Source organism: Lynx canadensis, chromosome C1 (genome assembly GCF_007474595.2).
Source record: "Lynx canadensis isolate LIC74 chromosome C1, mLynCan4.pri.v2, whole genome shotgun sequence".
Lineage (NCBI taxonomy): Eukaryota > Metazoa > Chordata > Mammalia > Carnivora > Felidae > Lynx > Lynx canadensis.
This window is the reverse complement of record NC_044310.1, coordinates 216,406,836-216,424,943: the sequence shown is the minus strand read 5'-3', so window position 1 is coordinate 216,424,943 and position 18,108 is coordinate 216,406,836. Positions and strand designations below refer to the sequence as shown.

The 18,108-nt window shown below is 51.7% G+C and overlaps 1 protein-coding gene across 7 annotated transcripts in view; it reads right to left on the bottom strand.

Moving 5' to 3' along the window:
- Window positions 1-18,108, bottom strand: part of AGAP1 (ArfGAP with GTPase domain, ankyrin repeat and PH domain 1) — a 554,001-nt gene that overhangs the window by 211,836 nt on the left and 324,057 nt on the right. For all 7 annotated transcript variants that reach the window (XM_030325013.1, XM_030325015.1, XM_030325017.1 and 4 more), the window contains one exon: window positions 1,418-1,522. In XM_030325013.1, the coding sequence (XP_030180873.1) occupies window positions 1,418-1,522 (105 nt within the window). The remainder of the gene's footprint in view (window positions 1-1,417; window positions 1,523-18,108) is intronic.

Sequence of the window (18,108 nt, the reverse complement as noted above, 5' to 3'; positions counted from 1 at the left end):
TAAACAATAAGGATGCCACTCGTTACTTATCCTAGTGGAATATCATAGATACATTACTGTGAAGGTAAACGTTCACCCGCGTGCAGGGTAAAAGCCCTCTGGTTTTCTGCCAGAGGAGAAAAACTGATAACTCTTTCCAGGAGTCTGGCAACATATGCCCAAAAGCCATGAGAGGGCGAGACTCTTCAACTAAGGAAGCCGATTGCTGGGCATCAGGGGGAACACAGGTAAAGGCAAAGCGATGTCAACAGAGGACACTGATTAGAGTTACTCAAAACGTTAAAAGTAATTCAAAGTAAACATGCCCGTTTTGGAGACACTGTTAGACCGATGAGGGCACATCCCCACGACGGATGTCACGTAACCGTCAACAATGGTGGCACACGAGTGTATTTGCTGACGTGGGGACGTGCACGTGATCTGTCATCATCTAGGAAGGTGGACCCCAGACAGCGAACACAGGGTGACTGCGTGGTTGTGGGAGGAAAAAGCACATACGCATAGAAATGGCTGGGAGTGTATACCCCAAATGCTAGCAGTCATGTTCCCCAGGTGGCCCTCTGGGAATGATTCTAAATCTTCTTCAATGCCCTTATGTCTAACTTCTGGTTCATAACTGTAATTTTTCAATGCAAAGCTTAACACAGTGATACATCCAAATGAGCTATATAGTCTAATCTCCACATTGACCTACCTCAAGACAGATTATCATGCAAGATTCATGGCATGTGTTGTTATAGAAATATCATTAGCGCCCCATCTTCAGATTTTATCAAAGCTTTCTAAAGCCTTGCACTTTCCCCCCAAAGTGACATTGATTCTGCTTTTTAATCCATCTTCTAGAAATCGCCAACATAATGCACTTTACATGAACACACGTAGAAAGGGGGCTCTTACCTTACAATATGTGCTCTTGTCTGACAATAAAAACTGAGTCACGAACTGCGCTTAACTTACTGTTTTTCTCAGCTGCTCAGAGCCGATTCCTGGGTTCCAGTGCAATCATTTCCTTTATTCTAGATTTGCAGATATAAGCTCTCTTGTCTCTTTTGCTACCTGCTCTTGTCTTTTTACTTCCATTTAAAATTTCACTTCACCTGTCCCTTTTATTGTAACTCCTCGCAGAATCAGAGAGCCAGAGATCGGCTGTTAGGAAGGGGAAGAGAGAGACATGTGGTCCGATGGAGAGAGCAAGGGGCATTTTATTTATCTCGTGATGGAGTAGGAGACCCAATACTACTTTAACTTCAAACGGGGGCCAGAGGCCTGACGCTGTGGGGACCCCCAGCCCCCAACACACACACACACACACACACACACACACACACACACACACACACACACACACACACACACACACGCCCAGCGTGTGAGCTGAGTTCTGGGCCTGCTGACCGAGCCAAGGGGCCATACTCACATGTAAACTTGGGTGATAGGTCAGCACGCCATTGTCACACAGGGTGACGTATTTCTTCTTCCACTCCTTGTTCAAAGATTTGCCGCTTCGCTTCAGCAGCATGCCCTGAAGCAAAAGGAGCCAAATATAAATTCACAAAGTCTTGTGTGAGTTTTCTTAAAAAGCAGACAGATAACGTTAACAATCTGAAACATTCATTTCTCTTATCATCTTAAAATGGAAACTTTACACTTATTTTTCACTTGGCAATTTGGCTTTTCTCCTCTCTTTTACGCACAGGACATATGTTCAACCAGTTTGTGTGTGTGCGTGTAGAACTTCACTTTGGGAATCTCATGAGTGCTGCAGAGGGGACCGTTTGTTCAACAAATACGATACCAACCGCCATGAAGCCACCGTGATGTATGTGCCCCACACCCTTCCCATAACTAAGCGCATTTGGAACTAAAGGTATGTCTTATTTATTTATTCATTCATTCATTCATTCAAAAAATTTTTAAACAGTTTTATTTATTTTTGAGACAGAGACAGAGCATGAACGGGGGAGGGTCAGAGAGAGAGGGAGACACAGAATGTGAAGCAGGCTCCAGGCTCCAAGCTGTCAGCACAGAGCCCGACGCGGGGTTCAAACTCACGGACCGTGAGATCATGACCTGAGCCAAAGTCGGACGCTTAACCGACTGAGCCACTCAGGCACCCCAAGGTATGTTTTAAAAAAGGAAACCTAAGTTCCTTTTTCTAAAAATAACACATTAACTGAATTCTGAAACTTATGATATTTACAAATAAGCACATCTAAAAATTTTTTTTTAATGTTTATTTATCAGAGAGAGAGAGAGAGAGAGAGACAGATCATAAGTGGAGGAGGGGCAGAGAGAGAGGGAGACACAGAATCCAAAGCAGGCTCCAGGCTGAGCTGTCAGCACAGAGCCCAACGCGGGGCTTCAACCCACGAACGCAAGATCATGACCTGAGCCCAAGTCGGACACTTAACCCACTGAGCCACCCGGGCTCCCCCAAATAAGAACATTTTGTTTTATAGTTTTTCATTTCGGATTTCTAACTTACTAAAAACAAAATTCCACTTGTAAATTTAGTGGCAGGATTTAACAGAACAATCGTGTATAATCAATCTGCCTTTAATGAAATCGTGTTAGGACTTCCTGAAAACCATTAGGAATTTGATGCCCTTGCGCTCTGAAGCATGTTTAACGAAGGCTCCCTGGACGACTGAAGGAGCTCCCTCCTGCTTGAATGCTCAGTTCCCCGCGAACCTCCCACGTCTTCTCTTGGCCTCTCTGGGTTGAAAACCGGTGGCCAGCGCTGAGCTCGGCCTTGACTTTGCGCTTTCCCTCCCTGGTAGGGCTTCACGCCCTCCTGGGTCGGACTATCTCGACTCGAGCTTCCGCACTGGGACCGTTCGGCTCCTGACCTCGTGGAACAAGGAAGACTGGAGAGTCTCCCGGCTTGCTCTTCCTCCCCAAGTCCACTTTGGAACTCACGGGATGGAAACCACAACTGAGAAGGCCCAAGCATGGTGCGAGTTAATTCACCTGGACCAAGGCCCAAGGCAGGTTCTCGGTATGAAATGGAGTCTCCTAGAAGCAGACGCCCCTGAGTCTCCTGGGGAACTGGGACCTGCTTCCTCCGACCTCCTAACTGACGCCGCTATCCCCCCAGAGCCACAGCGCAAGAAAAAATCCAAGAAACTATCACGTAAGCACTTTTAGGCGATAATTAGGTTCGAGCTCCGAAGAATTCCTGATCCTGTGACAATACTGCTTTGTCTCTGAAATTTCACCACCGTGATGGATGCTGAGCCAGCTGGGGGGTCCGGACACTGGGTAAACGTCGTTTCTGGAGGAAAGTACTCCTGAGGTTGCAGAAATGCACAAGGGAACCTTGCTGGAAGGTCATTTCTTTGCGGGTTCTTCTTATTTGAAGAAAACACAAGGCAAAGCTCAACGTACCTTGATTTCTTAGGCCCTACGAAAAACCAACCTAATCCAAATATGGCACGGGTATCAGCGAACAGAAGCCGGATGCTGGTGACAAACCAGGACGATTCAGGTCCCACTGCACAGTGAGCACCAGGCAGAGGGCAAGTCACTATTGGTGATTCGACGGTCAACAAGCCATCACTTAACATCATTAAATTTCCCTCTCCGGCGGATTTCTCAGATTTTTAAACTTAGCTCAACAGAACTTCACAGAGGCTCTCGTGTGGGCTCACATTTTCCCAACGCCCTGTTTGAGATGTAATTGTAATACCAGGCGCAGGGGTCACCTCGGTGTCACTGGTAGCTGAGAGCGGTTCTGGGCTTCAGCGAGCTCCGGCCCGCCCCACACAGACAAAGACAGAGAGGCACCCCATCCCCGGGGCTCCGTGCACACGGACCCCACCGCTCCTGGCCGGCTTGTGGTACTTTCGTGAGCAGATCCTACACACACGATTATCCTCTCCCCCGTGAGGGCTGTCGGGACTTCCTCCTAAGGGGGTAAAGGGAAATAGTCCAACCAGGAGGTGACGAGAAGAGATGACATCGTCGGGAACTACCCCAGGTGGACTGATCTTGGGGCTGGGAAAGCTAGAAAACGCACGTCTCGACAATCTTAAATAAATTCTATGGTCCACCTTGCAGGGTAATCCTCTCTGCTTACGGTTCAAATGCTGTAGGAGTCAGCAGGGTTGAAGAACACCCCGGTGTCCGAGGAGCCGTGCCTCTGTCCTCCGGCCTGGGCCCCGGCTGGGTTCACTGCCCGGCCCCCTGGGATTTCTGTGGCGACAAAGCCGCCCGGCCGCCCCGCTGCCCCCAAGTTAGGGCCCGCCAGCCCTGGACTGTGTGAGCCTCCACGTTTAGCCAGAACACTGGAGGGGCTGGTCGCCGCACCCCACCTCTCTGCGACTGTCAGCAAGGGCCCATCCTAAGAGGCGCCAAGAGACACACGCTCTCCGATGAGCAGCCAAGGAGGCTGCAAGGCGAGGCTTTGTAATCAGAGGCTTGATTGGACGACGAATGACAAGACGCTGCAAACAGCTTCAGTGGATCAAAAGCACGTTTTCTCTCAGTTTCTCCCCCTTCCTTTTTTTTTCTTTTTCCTGACAATTAATTCCAAACACTGATTTTTTAAGAGCATTTGTACCAAGGGAAAAAAATCAGGGCATTTCGGAGTCTAAACAGACACCAGAAGTTAAACCACTCGATCCTGAGTCCGCTAGACTACTATTTTGCACGATCCGGGTCCGGAGTCACCCGGTCCTGCCTGGACAGCACTGTGCCAGGGGGCCCGTGGGTCTGGACAGCTGGGGCTGGCAGAGGAGTCGTCTGTTTCCAGGGGGAAGCGGGGGGGGGTTGGTGAGGCCGAGCCTGGTTCTGGGCCCTGCAGCTACACGAGACAGGGGGGTCCCCCTTCAGTTGCAGTCCTGCCCTCACTTGCAGGAACCAAGGGGAGCCACCACAAAGTCCCAGCGAGAGACCCCACCCACCACGTGCCTACACACCAGAACGCCTTCTTAGTCCCAGACTCTTCGAGAAGCAAAAGGTCCCGGTGGCTCTACCAGTGTGGGGCCCTCCTCTGAACACGGCGCCCACCAATGTGCCCAAGAAAAGACTGCAAACCCACCGTGCACCTTTGGGACGGAGTACTACGCACAGGAAACAAGCACTACTCCCAGCAGCCCCCTCGCGGCATCAGGCTAAGCCCCTCAGGCTTCACCTCTTAGCTTTGGCCGTCCCGAACTTACACACTGTCCACCGAAGTACCAAGAAGATGGAAAATCTAAAAAGAATTCATTTTCAGCTGTTAAAGGACACGAAACCATGGTCTCACCAGCCAGAAGATGACACAGGCCAGAAGGCTCTCTGCCAGAGCCACACGGGGGACAGTCCTCGTCAGCCAGTGCAAACCAAACAGTCCTTATGATTCTAAGCCTCTTTGACGCTGTGTGACCCAGGGCAAAACCGCACGGGCGAAGGTCAAGATGCACACCTGGTCTTTAGATGCTACTTTTGCACCCACAAAACCCGCCTCTTACCTAAGACCGCTTCTCGCTGGCCAGCTATCACACTGTAGACATCAGTTACAGTTACTGTTTCATTTGACCTTTATGTGGCTTATGCATCTGTTTTTAAAATTTTCAGTTTCCGGACACCTGGGTGGCTCAGTCGGGTGAGCGTCCGACTTCGGCTCGGGTCACGATCTCGCCGTCCGTGAGTTCAGGCCCCGCGACGGGCTCTGTGCGGACGGCTCGGAGCCCGGAGCCCGCTTCGGATTCTGTGTCTCCCTCTCTCTGCCCGTGCCCCGCTCATGCTCCGTCTCTTTCTCTCAAGAATAAATATTCAATTAAAAAAATTTTTTTTTTGTTTAATTTTCACTTTCAAAACAGTACTGGGCCGTGAGCCAGGTGCTGCTCTAAGGGCCTTACAAGGATTAACCCACCAAAAGCTCACCACCTGATGCAAGTAGTTGCTATGATTATCCCCATTTTACAGATGAGGCCAATGAGGCACAGAGACTTTCTGTAACCTCCCTATACAGCTGGCATGGCGGCTGGTCTCCAAAGATGGCTCCCAACACACTGCTTCTAGGTACACGTGCCCCCGTGAGAATCACCCCACCCCGACTCGGGGATGCCTGAGCCTCACTTTAACCAAGAGAACTGGTAGAGACGCGATCTACACTGGTTTTGCACATTCAGAAATCTTGGCAGCTTGCAGCTTCTATTGTGGGGAGGTCGGAGACGGGAGCCACGCTGTGCCCTGTTGTGGTCCTGAGCCACGAAATTGTGAGAAGTAATGATGGTTTTCTCAAATCGTTAAGTTTTGGGGCAGATTCTTAGGCAACGACAGATAAGCACAGACTTAGTAGCTTCTACTGCTTTGATAAAATCCACAAACATGTGGCACTGGCCCGGAACCAGGCAGTTGGCTGAGGCTGGCAGGAACAGAACAGCTATTCACAGAGGCTACAAGGACAGGAAGGGAAATGCTACCGGAGTTTGCCTAAAGGGTGCCCAAGCTGGGCACTGGCCGAGCCAACAGCAGACCTGCTCCCTGCAGGAACGTGGAGCACAGCCGGGGTGCCTGGGGAGCACGGAGCCGGGAGAGGACATTTCCGAGCAGAACGTGCCCACTGTGTTACTGGTTCTGATGAACCTGGGGGTAGCGGGGAATCAAGGCTGCTTAAGGCAGGTTTTCGGTAGAATTAGAGAAAATACTCCCGATTTAAACACCAACAGGAGAAAAATCGTTTCTTACTCCCGGCTTCTTCTGCCAGCAGGAAACTCAGGGTAAGAACTCTCCTCAGAACAAAGATCTAACCCAGGGGATGCCAGGAGATGTGATCTCCGAATGAAGACCCAGCAAGGTTGCGGCCGTCGGACCCCCATCTCAAGAACTCTAAGACTTAAGGCAGGGCCTCTCAGACCCTTCCAATTAGAGAGCACGTGTGGACCACAGACAAGGATCTGTGGGTTGGCTTTTGTCTAATGGAATAAATTACAATTTGATACAAAGGACACCCACAAGGATTTTAAAGGAATTGTACCAGGTTAGACTACAAGGCATAGAGACAGAGTCTGAAATGAAAAGAGTCCCCTGACCCTCAAACTAAGACCAGCAGGAAGCAGGCTGAAAAGCCACACAGCTGCAAAAAAACAGGCCATTTCTTACGGAAAAGGAAGGGCGGCTGAGACAGCAGAGCCCCGGACCCAGTAGGAGGCCCCAGGGGGAGGACACACACCCTGTAGCCAGAGTAGGGTGATCAGCAGTACGTGCCGGTTGCGTTCAGAGCCGCTACGGACCAGTAACCGCTACGGGCGTCCCGCCTCTCTCCTCCTTTTGGATGAAAGGGCACCTGCTTCAGCTCTGTCTCGTGTCAGCACTGGGTAGATGTGAACGTGTGCACGTGTGTGGAGGGCACCTTGTCTCTGGAGTCCCCAGGTCTTCAGAGGGCAAGGATCGTATCCAAAGAGCCTCCTCCAAACGTGCCCCTGATGAAAATGACAACCCCAAACGTCGAACCTGAGCCAGAGGCCATGGTGGGATGAGAGGTTTGCGAATCCAGGGGCAGCGTGAAGGTGCCTTGCACGTGGGAGGGCGGGCTGAACTCGCTGGTCTCCAGAGATGACCCTCAAAAAACTGCTGCTGTGTGGTCCCCGGGCCTTCTGACTCCATTCAACCAGCAGAATGTGGTGCAAATTATTCTGGGCCCGTTCCGGCCAAAGCCTTCAGAAAAATCTGGCAGCTCCTGTTTTTACTTGCTTGGGAGCCCCGGGTTGGCCTGGTAAGAATTCAGACTGTCCTGCTGGGGAGGCTGGCGAGAGGGAGACCTTGGGGCTACGGGGGGGGGGGGGGGGGGGGGGAAGCCGAGGTCCCAGCTGCAAGACTGCCCCTGAGCTGTTGGCTCCGTGCCCAGGCCTCTGAGCCACGTTTGGTGAGGCACCAAAGACGTCAGCGAAGAAACGATCTTGGCCGAAAGCACCCGTGGGGCAGGGACGTCCCCTTTATGCCTGGCACAAATTCCTCACCCACAGGAGCCTGAGAAATAATAAAATGGTTATGGTTTCAAACAAACCGCTATGATTTGGGTTAATTGCCCGAGTAGGGGACCAGCGTGGTAGGACGAGCCAGGAGCAGCGGTCTACACCTGTGACCCCAATGCCAGGCTGCCTCTCCGTGAATCACTCTGCCCTCCCAGACCGATTTTACAGCTTGGATCTCTTTTACTTGTTTGCATAGTAGGCAACGGAAGGGCTCTGTGACCGCTCCAATGTTCCTGTCATCTCATGTGGAAATGTCACGTGCTGATCTAATTGCCGCCACCTCGTTAATTTGCTGGCGCATCAGAAAGACTGTGGTTTTGATGATCTACGGCCAGAACACCGGGATTCCGGGCACTTCTGCCTTTTTTTTTTTTTTTTTTTTTTTTTTTGCTCAAGGAACTTTTCCTGCGGTGGGGCAAAGGGTAGAACTGTCTTTGGGCCGCAATCTCTTTATTAGTCACGTGTATTGTCCGCTGCGTCCCAAGAGGTCACTGAAAGCCAAAAGCAACGTTAAGCGTACCAGCTTCAAATAACTTACAAAGTTAACGTACTGAACGCAAGTGCTGTCTGAAATCCATCCCTCGTGTTTGCCGCAGCCCCGAGCTGGGATAAGACACCACTCGTAAATTTATATTGAAACTCTGCTCAATCGCAACTATTTACCAACAAAGATTTACTGACTGCATTAGAGACTGGGGGTCCTAGCCAGGCACATAGGTCTTTGTTTCGAGTCCGAGGGACCGGGTGGCGCCGGGGTCTGTTAGCACAGAGTTCATCATGACACGGGGGGACATTTAATGGCCGGGGTCCCACGTGGCAAGGGGGCATTAAGCGGCTGCGGGCTGCTCCGTGGGAAGATCAGACCACGTTTTCTCCCGAGGTGGCATTTCTCTACCTGTGTGAACAGCGGCTGGAGGCCACGCACGCATGGAGGGGAGCGTGTGCCTGACCTCGCAGTGACATGCATGGAATTATCCTGCTGCACTGAGGGGGGTCCCGACAGCTTCCTAAATTACCAAGTTTAAAAACGCAAGTTTCTCCACCCGAGTTCAGAAAGGTTCAATGTTTCTATACTTCCAAAAAAAAAAACAAAACAAAAAAAACAAAAAACAGTGACGTTCGAGTACTTCTTTGGTTCTGTAACAAACACCTGTTACAGTTCCTCCGTGTTTTATGATTCACCTTCTTAACAGGGCTGAACAAATTCACATTATAGCAGGTAAAGCTCTCAACGTACTTCTGAAACATTGCAGAGAAACGCTGGTGTAACGGAGACCCACTGAGTGTGAATGCCAATCGCTCCATCTTCACATTTGTGTTTTTTACTTTGATTCTAGTTGAGATTCTTTTTTCCCTGTAACATGCATTAAACTTGTGGCTTATTTAAGATAACTGACTTAACAACAACAACAACAACAAACACCTAGAAGGGCTCCTGGCTGGCTCAGCGGGTGGAGCACGCGACTCTTGACCTCAGGGTTGTGAGTTCGAGCCCCACGCTGGGCACAGAGCTCACTAAACATCGAACCACCTAGAAAACTGTATCTGGGTGGGTGGAAGGTGGACGGAATTTCATCTTTAGACCGAGGAAAGCACGGGGGTGGTACCAGGAGCAGGGACATTCTTCCTCCACGTCAAAGGCTCCCTGCTGTCCCTCCTAATACCTAGCTACTCTTCCAGAATGAAAACTTACCTGTCCTGCCCCCGCTCTCCCCTTTGCTAAGCTGTCCCTCGCAAACAGCAAATGCACACTGTCTGAGAGCGTGCCTGGACCCAGACGAGTGGAAAGTCACACACGTAGCACCTGATGTGATGGTAAAGTCTCCCCAGGCCTCACCCCCGCGGCCCCCCATCACCGACACACGGGACTAGCGCTGATGGCCGCAAAGTCTGCGTCGTGATGGGGGACCCTGAGCTCTCTGTGCACTGCTGTTCGACAGGATCTCCCAGTCCAGGGCACTCGAACATGGGCCGTTGGTGCTGGGAATCCCACAGGACCCGGGGCTTGCAAAGTCTGGCCTATGGGCCAAATCTAACCTTCTGCCTCTTTTTGCAAATGAGCTCTAATGGGAACAAGGCTACCTCCACTCGAAGGTGTGGCTGCCTTCACCTGGCCAAGCTCAGGGCTTGCAGAAAAGCCCCAAGTACTTGCTCTCTGGCTCTTGACAGAAAAAGGGTGTGCAGCCCAGCCCCAGGACACGAAACTGCGAAAGCAGCCAACGGGGGTCACTTGGAATTACAACTGCAAATTCTCTTCTCCCTGAAACGCCCTCCTTGCTTCGTCCTCTTCCTCCCTTACCGTCCAGGTGAACACGCCCCACCCTTCAGCCCCGAGGTGCGGGTCCTGGGTCCCGGGCTTCCATAACCTCTACTGAAACCAGCGTCACCCAAACCCTTAGATACTGGCTGTTATGAGCTGAACTTCACGTGTGGAAGTCCTACCATGCCCACCATGCTTCATGATATGACCGCGTGTGGAGACAGCATCTTTAAAGAGGTAACTAAGGTTAAATGGGGCCGTGAGGACGGGCCCTAATCCAGTATGGTTAGTGTCCTCAGGAGAAGAAGGGGGGAGTCCCTACAGCTCCCACGGGAGTCTTGCTTTTCAGTCCCAACAGGATGTCCTTCCCCGAGGGTCTATGAGGTGCCTCTAACCCCTGGTCCCCAAACAGATGGGACACATGGGTCAGGTCCCTCCAGTGCCTGGGGGTTCTATGGGGGGCTGGGCCGTCCGTGCAGGCGTGGGCTCCCAGATTCCCTTCTCAGTACCCGTGTGTGGTCAGTCCCCATAATACTTAGCCGAATTTACAAGCCAGCCCTAGTTTTAGGACGCCTCCAAAAATCTAAAGTGTCCCCAAACATGCAAGCAGTTAAAAACCAAACATTAAATGGGGCGCCTGGGTGGCGCAGTCGGTTAAGCGTCCGACTTCAGCCAGGTCACGATCTCGCGGTCCGTGAGTTCGAGCCCCACGTCAGGCTCTGGGCTGATGGCTCAGAGCCTGGAGCCTGCTTCCGATTCTGTGTCTCCCTCTCTCTCTGCCCCTCGCCCGTTCATGCTCTGTCTCTCTCTGTCCCAAAAATAAATAAACGTTGGAAAAAAAAAAACAAAAAAAAAAACCAAACATTAAAACGTGGGGAAAGAGTAACATCTTTGCCATTCAATTAAAACGCTGTCAAGTTCAACCTGGACGAGTGAGAAGAGGGTTTAAGAGAAAAAAAGCGAGCGTGGCAAAAATGACAAGACACCAGACACGCCACAGGTCAGAACAGCTTGTCGTTCAAGGTGTAGAAAACGCTGATCTTGGGTGACAGCAGGAAATCAATAACATAATCATTCACCGCATGCAGGAAAATACTCCCAATTAACCGGTCTCCCCAGATTCTCCTCAAATGGAAAACTTGCAGCAAATCCACAGACACGATGCCTGGATGAGAGCCTGGGCAGGAGACGGACCAATTTGGCCAGCACAGGGGAGCTCGGCCACAATGAGACCATCTTAACTTTCTTCCCAGTTTCAAGTGTTTCCATAGAAACGACAGGAAGGATTCCCCCCCCGCCCCCCCAACTGAATTTCTGTTTGTTTGCTTTTTTCGTAATATTTGTGCCCCTTTCTCTCCTCCAGAGGATCTATCATCCCACAAATGGAGGCTTTTCTCCCAGCCTGCTCTTGCCGGGAAGGCGTGGGGGAGGGGGCGGAGGAGCCGGTTCTGGATCTCTAACCAGCTCCCTGGTGACCCCCTCCCCTCGCTGGTTAGTAATATTCCCGTTATTCTGCCAGGCTGTAGGGTACAAAGGGTTACCCTGTAATTGAGCTGTCAGCATCTCCGACAATCCTAGAAAGCCCCGATTATGCACGGCAGGGTTAGTGCCACACTTGTTATTGTGGATGCCCTATTTGTGAAACCCAAGCCTGCGCCACACACAGGTCAGCTCACCCGCGCGACCTTGCTGTCATTAGCCGCGTCTATTCCTACCTCACTGCTGAGAAAATCACACGGCGCGGGCTTCAAAGCGCCGGCCCGGACTGGATTCGACCAGGAGCTAATCACCCACAAATCCAGCTCAAATGGCAATAATTGGCTAAACCGATCCCCTCTCCAGAGCTCAGCAGTAATTTGGGATAATAAAGAAAGGAATTATTCAGCTAACTGCCCCGAAATGGATGCTTTGTGACCGACACACTTCACATTTTAATAATGATGGACACGGAATCCGATTTAATACCGTGTCCACGGAGTAACAAAACGGCAAAGCGGGGAAAAAAGTTTGTTGGGTTTCTCCCCTTTTGGGCCCCGCGTCGGCCGTGAGGCCGCGGAGATTTCCGCCTCACGTTGGCTCTGGCTGGAATTCTTAAGTCCCAAAGAGAGAACCAAATGGATTCTCAACGTGGGCGGGGAAAAAACCCGCCGAAGCCGCCCGTGTTGGGCCCCCCGCGACCACCACCTTCACAAAACGCCTCCCTCGGCCACAGAAAAGGAGAGGCCGCTAAGAAAGGAACGTGTTTGCACCGGGACTGACAGATCCCTTCTTGATTTTTCCAGTTAATATTATCTCTTGATCACCTCGTTTTTCTTGCCTTTCAAACCTGCCCCTTCCTGTCACCAGGTTTTCAGCAGCAGGGATGACGGTATCTGCACTTAATGGCTGCGGGGGGACATCCCCGACACCGGCCGGAGTGTGGGGGGCTCCCTGGGGCTCCACGGGGCACAGTCACTCGCCCCCCTGGGTGGCGGCCTCTCCTCCCGCCCCGATGGGCCCCGGGGGCCAGCACGCCACTGCCTGCGAGTGGCTCTGTGCAGCCGGGGGGGTTCTGTTTTAGCTAAAAAAAGAAAAGAAAAGAAAAGAGAAGAAGCTGAACTCCATCACCTGCCCAGGAAGCCAGGGCACCCGCCCCCTCAAGGCAGTCCCAGCGAGGCTAGGGATGGAGGGGCCCGATGCCTTCCGGCCACGGTGGGCATTTCGCAAAACCCGGTGTGCACACCTGCATGGGGACACGGGGGCACCGCAGAGAGGGACTCCCGTAAAGCCTGCGGCTGCTTCTTTGTTTGAGCCAACGATCCCTGAGCCATCGTCTCCACACACGCTGCACAGGCTCTGGCAACTGTCCGTTAACGTCCTTCCGAGGGCCAGGCTTGTGCGCTGAAGTCGGGCGGAACGAGAGTGGAAAGCCGACAGGTCAGGCGGGCTGTGGAGAAGACTTCACGTCCGCAGAAGCTATTTGGAAGTTCTCTGCACGGGAGATCCGTCCACCAACGACTGTGGATACTATGTTCTTCCTGGGAACGCACCTGTTCCTGCTCCGAGTTTCTCTCCTGTGTTTCTGCCACTTACTCACCTACCTGACTCTCAACGGCTGCCACGCTCGGAGCTTAATTCTCTCGACCGGTTACACTGTTGCCCTGCAAAGCCTCACCATGGCTGCCCACAGCACGACCTGGTGTCCCACAGCCAGTGCGATCTCAGCCTGTGCAGACGGGAGCCCAGAACGCCCTCCTCCTCGGCTGGTGCCTCCCTGTCCGCGTCAGCGGCCCCTCACTCTGGACCAGCTCCATTCTGAGGGCCACCGCGAGCCCCACGTGACAACCAGATTCCACCCGTGGTCAGTTCTGACCGACGTACCCACTCCCGAAAGCTTAGGAAGAGAAAAAGATAACTTTTTATGTTGATTACACATTGAATCAATTTTGGATATGTTTGCTTATAATAACACATTAAAACTTCACTTTTTTTTTACTCTTAGGGTTTATTTATTTATCTTGAGAGGGAGAGAGAGTGTGCACGAGTAGGGGAGGGGCAGAGAGAGAGAGGGAGAGAGAGAATCTCAAGCAGGCTCCGCACCATCAGCGTGAAGACGGGCGTGGGGCTCCAACTCACAAACTGTGAGATCATGACCTGAGCCAAGATCAAGAGTAGGGTGCTTAATGGGCTGAGTCACCTAGGTGCCCCTTGTTTTTGCTCTAACGTGGCTGCCGAAAGAAAATTAAAATTGAAATGGGGCACGTGGTTCACATTCTGTTTCTGTCGGGCAATGCTGTGCAGACGGTGCCAGCCGTTCGTTTCTGCCTCGCTCGCGGAGCGACCGCAGGGGCCACTCTCGTCTTGCCCATTTGTTTCCTGTCACCTGGCAAATAGCAAGTGATCAAAATATGCCCGCTGAATGAACGCACAAGTAGCCGAAGGGGCAGAACCGTTAGCACGAGCGAGGAAAGGTTCCGTGGAGATTAGATAACTGTGCAAGGCGACGTGACCAGGGAGCGGCAAAGCCCGACTCTGAATTCACGTTGTCTGTGGGGCTCCGCCTGCACACCTGTTGTCGCCACGCGCGTATGCCCTGCACCGCGTGGGGAAACGGGTCGAAGTGACACGCTCATCGAGCGATCTCATCAGAGACCAAAGCAATACAAACAGTCTTACTGCCCACACCCTAAGTGTAAACCAGGACTTTGCACGTGGGGAGGCTTGCCGAGAAACACTACCCAGGGTGTGGCCCTCAGGATTCTTCCCTTATGGAAATTAAGATGTGGCCGTAGGGAGTGGAAGGCAGTTCAAGCCTAGGACGGAACTTCTACTGCAGAAACCAGAGGAGGGAAGGATTCGTTTTTCCTCCCGGTCAAGGACAAGAGCGAGGTTTGTGCCAACAGCCGTGTTTCGATTTCAGGCCAGTCCTTACCCAGGGATGGCGTCCCCTTGGCATACGGGCTCCCACTTCCCTCGCCTGGACTGACGGCACAAGGCACTTGTCATGAAGAGCCTCAGAAGCTGTCAACGCAGTGCTCCCGGTGGCCTCTACTGTCTGTCCCCGCTGGCACGGACAACGAGTCCCATGGCGGTCCCTGAGAACGCCAAGCCCCAACCTGCAGAAACTCCCGCGGGCGTATGAGTAGCACAAACATTTCCTTCTGTGGCCAGTCCGATCACAACAACGAGATGATGACCCCCACTGCTGCGGCTACTTAGTTTCTGGGAAAGTCAATGCTATCACCAACGGATTGGAAATTCTTTAAAAAAAAGAGACTGTGCTTCTGGTAAAACAAATCCAGTCAGTGTCCTGCCCTGGGGCTGTCTGTCCATGGAGCTATCGCCAGGACAGCAGGGTCCCTGGTGGTCCAAATACGCTACGAGGCTGGTTTCCTCTTTGAGACGGCCACCCACCAGGTGCTCGGTCCCCAGGATGTCCCAGCTGGAGGGGGCACCCGTGCTCCTGATGTTCTGCCTAAAGGAGTAAGTTCGAGCAAGGAATAGGGCAGGGTTCAAAATGGTTCTGTTCCCCCAGAAGGTCCGTTTTAAGTTGTGCTAACGGCACAGGTGTCAGGGAGAACTTTTCTACAGATTCCAGGGTCTTCCCCACCCCTTCCACTTGAGGAGATGACAGGCTGACGGAAATCGTGATAAAATGGGCACGCACGTCTGTGCTCACAAACACGGACCTACACAGACATGGGTGGAGAAGGTAAAGGGTCATCCCCAGAGTCATTCTCTCGCTGAGTAAGAACGAGTGTTGCTACCAGACCACCAGCTGCCCACCAGGGACCCCGGTGGGTCTTTTCACAGACAACAAACCCGGCCAGTCTGTCTGCATGCCTCTGCAGCCAAGGAGAGGGGAGACAGGTGTTGGCACGCACCCCCCGAGCCCCAGGCGGGGGCCGCACCCCCCGGGCCACAGGCGGGGGCCGCACCCCCCCCCCCCCGGCCACAGGCAGGGGCCGCCTCCCCCACCAGCCACAGGCAGGGGCTGCCCTGCCAAATGTACGTAGTGTATCGGGGTGACAGAGGCGACGCGGAACGTGGGCGGCCCGGATGTGCTTCCCTTCTACCAAATGTCCCCCGCGAGCGTCGCCTCTGTGCCAGCTCCGAGGCCGCGACAAAGGCAGACTGCTGCTGCCACAGACAAGGGAGACCTGCCCCAACCAGGCAGCAAAATCGAACGGTGCCTGTGACGGCTTACCAAGAGAAAACGCCTGAACCCAACTTCTCAGCACTGGCCAAAAATGCAGCAAGGGAAGTGGGCCCACAGAGCACACCGTAGCTGCTTACTCCGCTCTCGCAATTTAAAATACGTGACGGGACGAAGCAGCGTCCAACAAATCGGATTCATCGCGTTCAAAAAGAAATTACTCCAGGGGTCCCACTAGAGAAGTTGACTGTTAATCAGGACAATCCAATGATGAAACACTGCAAACATTGTGTCAGCGTGTTAAAAATGGCCTCGTTGTTTCGATATAAGAATCACTTAGTACATACTATATATAAAGTGTTGTATTTCATGCCCCATTTGCTGTAACATATTAGTGGGTGCAGATACTAGGGAGGGGGGTCTCCAGTGGAAGAATAGCCCTTGGAGTTGCAGATGGCTATCCACGGGTACAGAGATCCAGTCCTGCTCATTTTAGAGGCCTCGCAACACTATTAAATGATTGCATGTCTACGTTTCAGCAAATAACACAATCTTGGTGAATACTCATTTTTTTTTTTTTAAGACGCAGCTAATTGAAATACTATTGGACACGTTGCTCTTCATTTAATTATTTAAAATTACTCAAAAAGAAGACTGGGTAGCAGAGCCTTCCTGCAATTATTTGACTGATTCACTTCACCGTTAAAATGTTAGAAATAGGGGCGCCTGGGTGGCTCTGTCGGTTGAGCGTCCGACTTCGGCTCAGGTCGTGATGTCATGGTTCATGAGTTCGAGCCCCGTGTCGGGCTCTGTCCTGACAGCTCAGAGCCTGGAGCCTGCTTCCAATTCTGTGTCTCCCTCTCTCTCTATCCTTCCTCCACTCACGCTCTGGGCCTGTCTCTCAAAATAAATAAATTTTCAAAAATATTAAAAAAAATAAAAATAAATAAAACGTCAGAAATACTTCCTAGAAACAACAGATTGCAATAGCTACCACCTGTCCGCAAAGCAAAAGCACGTACACTCTGGAATCTCAGTACTTCTTACGTTAAAAAACGAAACCCAAAATACAGAATAAGACAGGACGTGTTTCACCTGTTGGGATTCTCTTTTATTTAACGCTACCCTAGATACTGTTTTATTTATGTATGATGGGAAAGGAGAAGGTACAAGGAGAGGGTGGTGACGGGACACTGTGCAATCAGAGAACGCTATCTCTTTTGTATTTCTCCTTGAGGTACGGGGGCGGGGGAAGTAACTGTAACCTATGGTTACACGTTGGTTAACACAAGGTTACAGGCTCGTATGTAGCAATCGCTTCCAGCAGAGCTCAGGACAACGGTTTCCTTTTTGCCTCCAGTGCCCAGATGCTCACACGCCGGCTGTGTTTCAGAGTGCAGGTTTTCCGGCATAATGCCTTTGCCTTTTCCTTCGTAGCCCGGCACCTAACTCTCTATTGTTTTAATGAGTATCTGGGTTTCTTTCGGTGTAAGGTAGGAGTTGAAAGAAGGAAGAGGGGAAGAAAAACAGTGGAGAGGCAGGGTTAGCCCCTCAGCTTACCGTGACTCAGGGCATGAGAAAGCAATTAGGAGGCTGGTTCGAGAAGGGAAGTTGACCTGAGTGGTGGGTGATCCCAGCCTCGTGCCTTCCTGAGAGCCGGCCCCAGCAGACACACGACCTCTGCTCGGGGGTGGTGGACGGGCGTCCGTGCCCAGGCAAGACCTGAGCTGTCCTAGAATCGGAGCTGTTTGTGACTTCTTGCTGCCCAAAGAGGCTACGCTCCAGGGCGGAGGCATTTCATGCTTTTGAACTGCTTGCAGTGCTGGGCAGGCAACAGCTTTTCAGACAATAGTTGAGAACTTGTTCAGCAAAGCTTGGGTTTTTTTTTTCCTTCAAAGGTTGAAATTTGTTCTACAGATAAAAGTAATGCCTTTGGGGAAAATAACTCTAAGGCATCTGTGACAAATGCAAGTGTCTCCAAGCATCAACCCACTATTGTGTCAGGGTACAGTCTGCTATGGAAATACAGTTGGAAATGGGAAGCCAGAAGTTAAAAAAAAAAAAAAAAGGCTCAGAAAAAAAATCAGAAACTAGAATAGGCTGTTCCTCTCTGAAAGCTTGAAAGATCCCTAAAAGTTTGTATTTAGAGGTAATGTGCTCCCATTTTTGAAAGCGGAGGGAACAAAAACGAGGGGTTTATAGATTTTAGGGTGCAGCCTCTAATCGGACAGGTAACAGTCATTCCTCCCCCA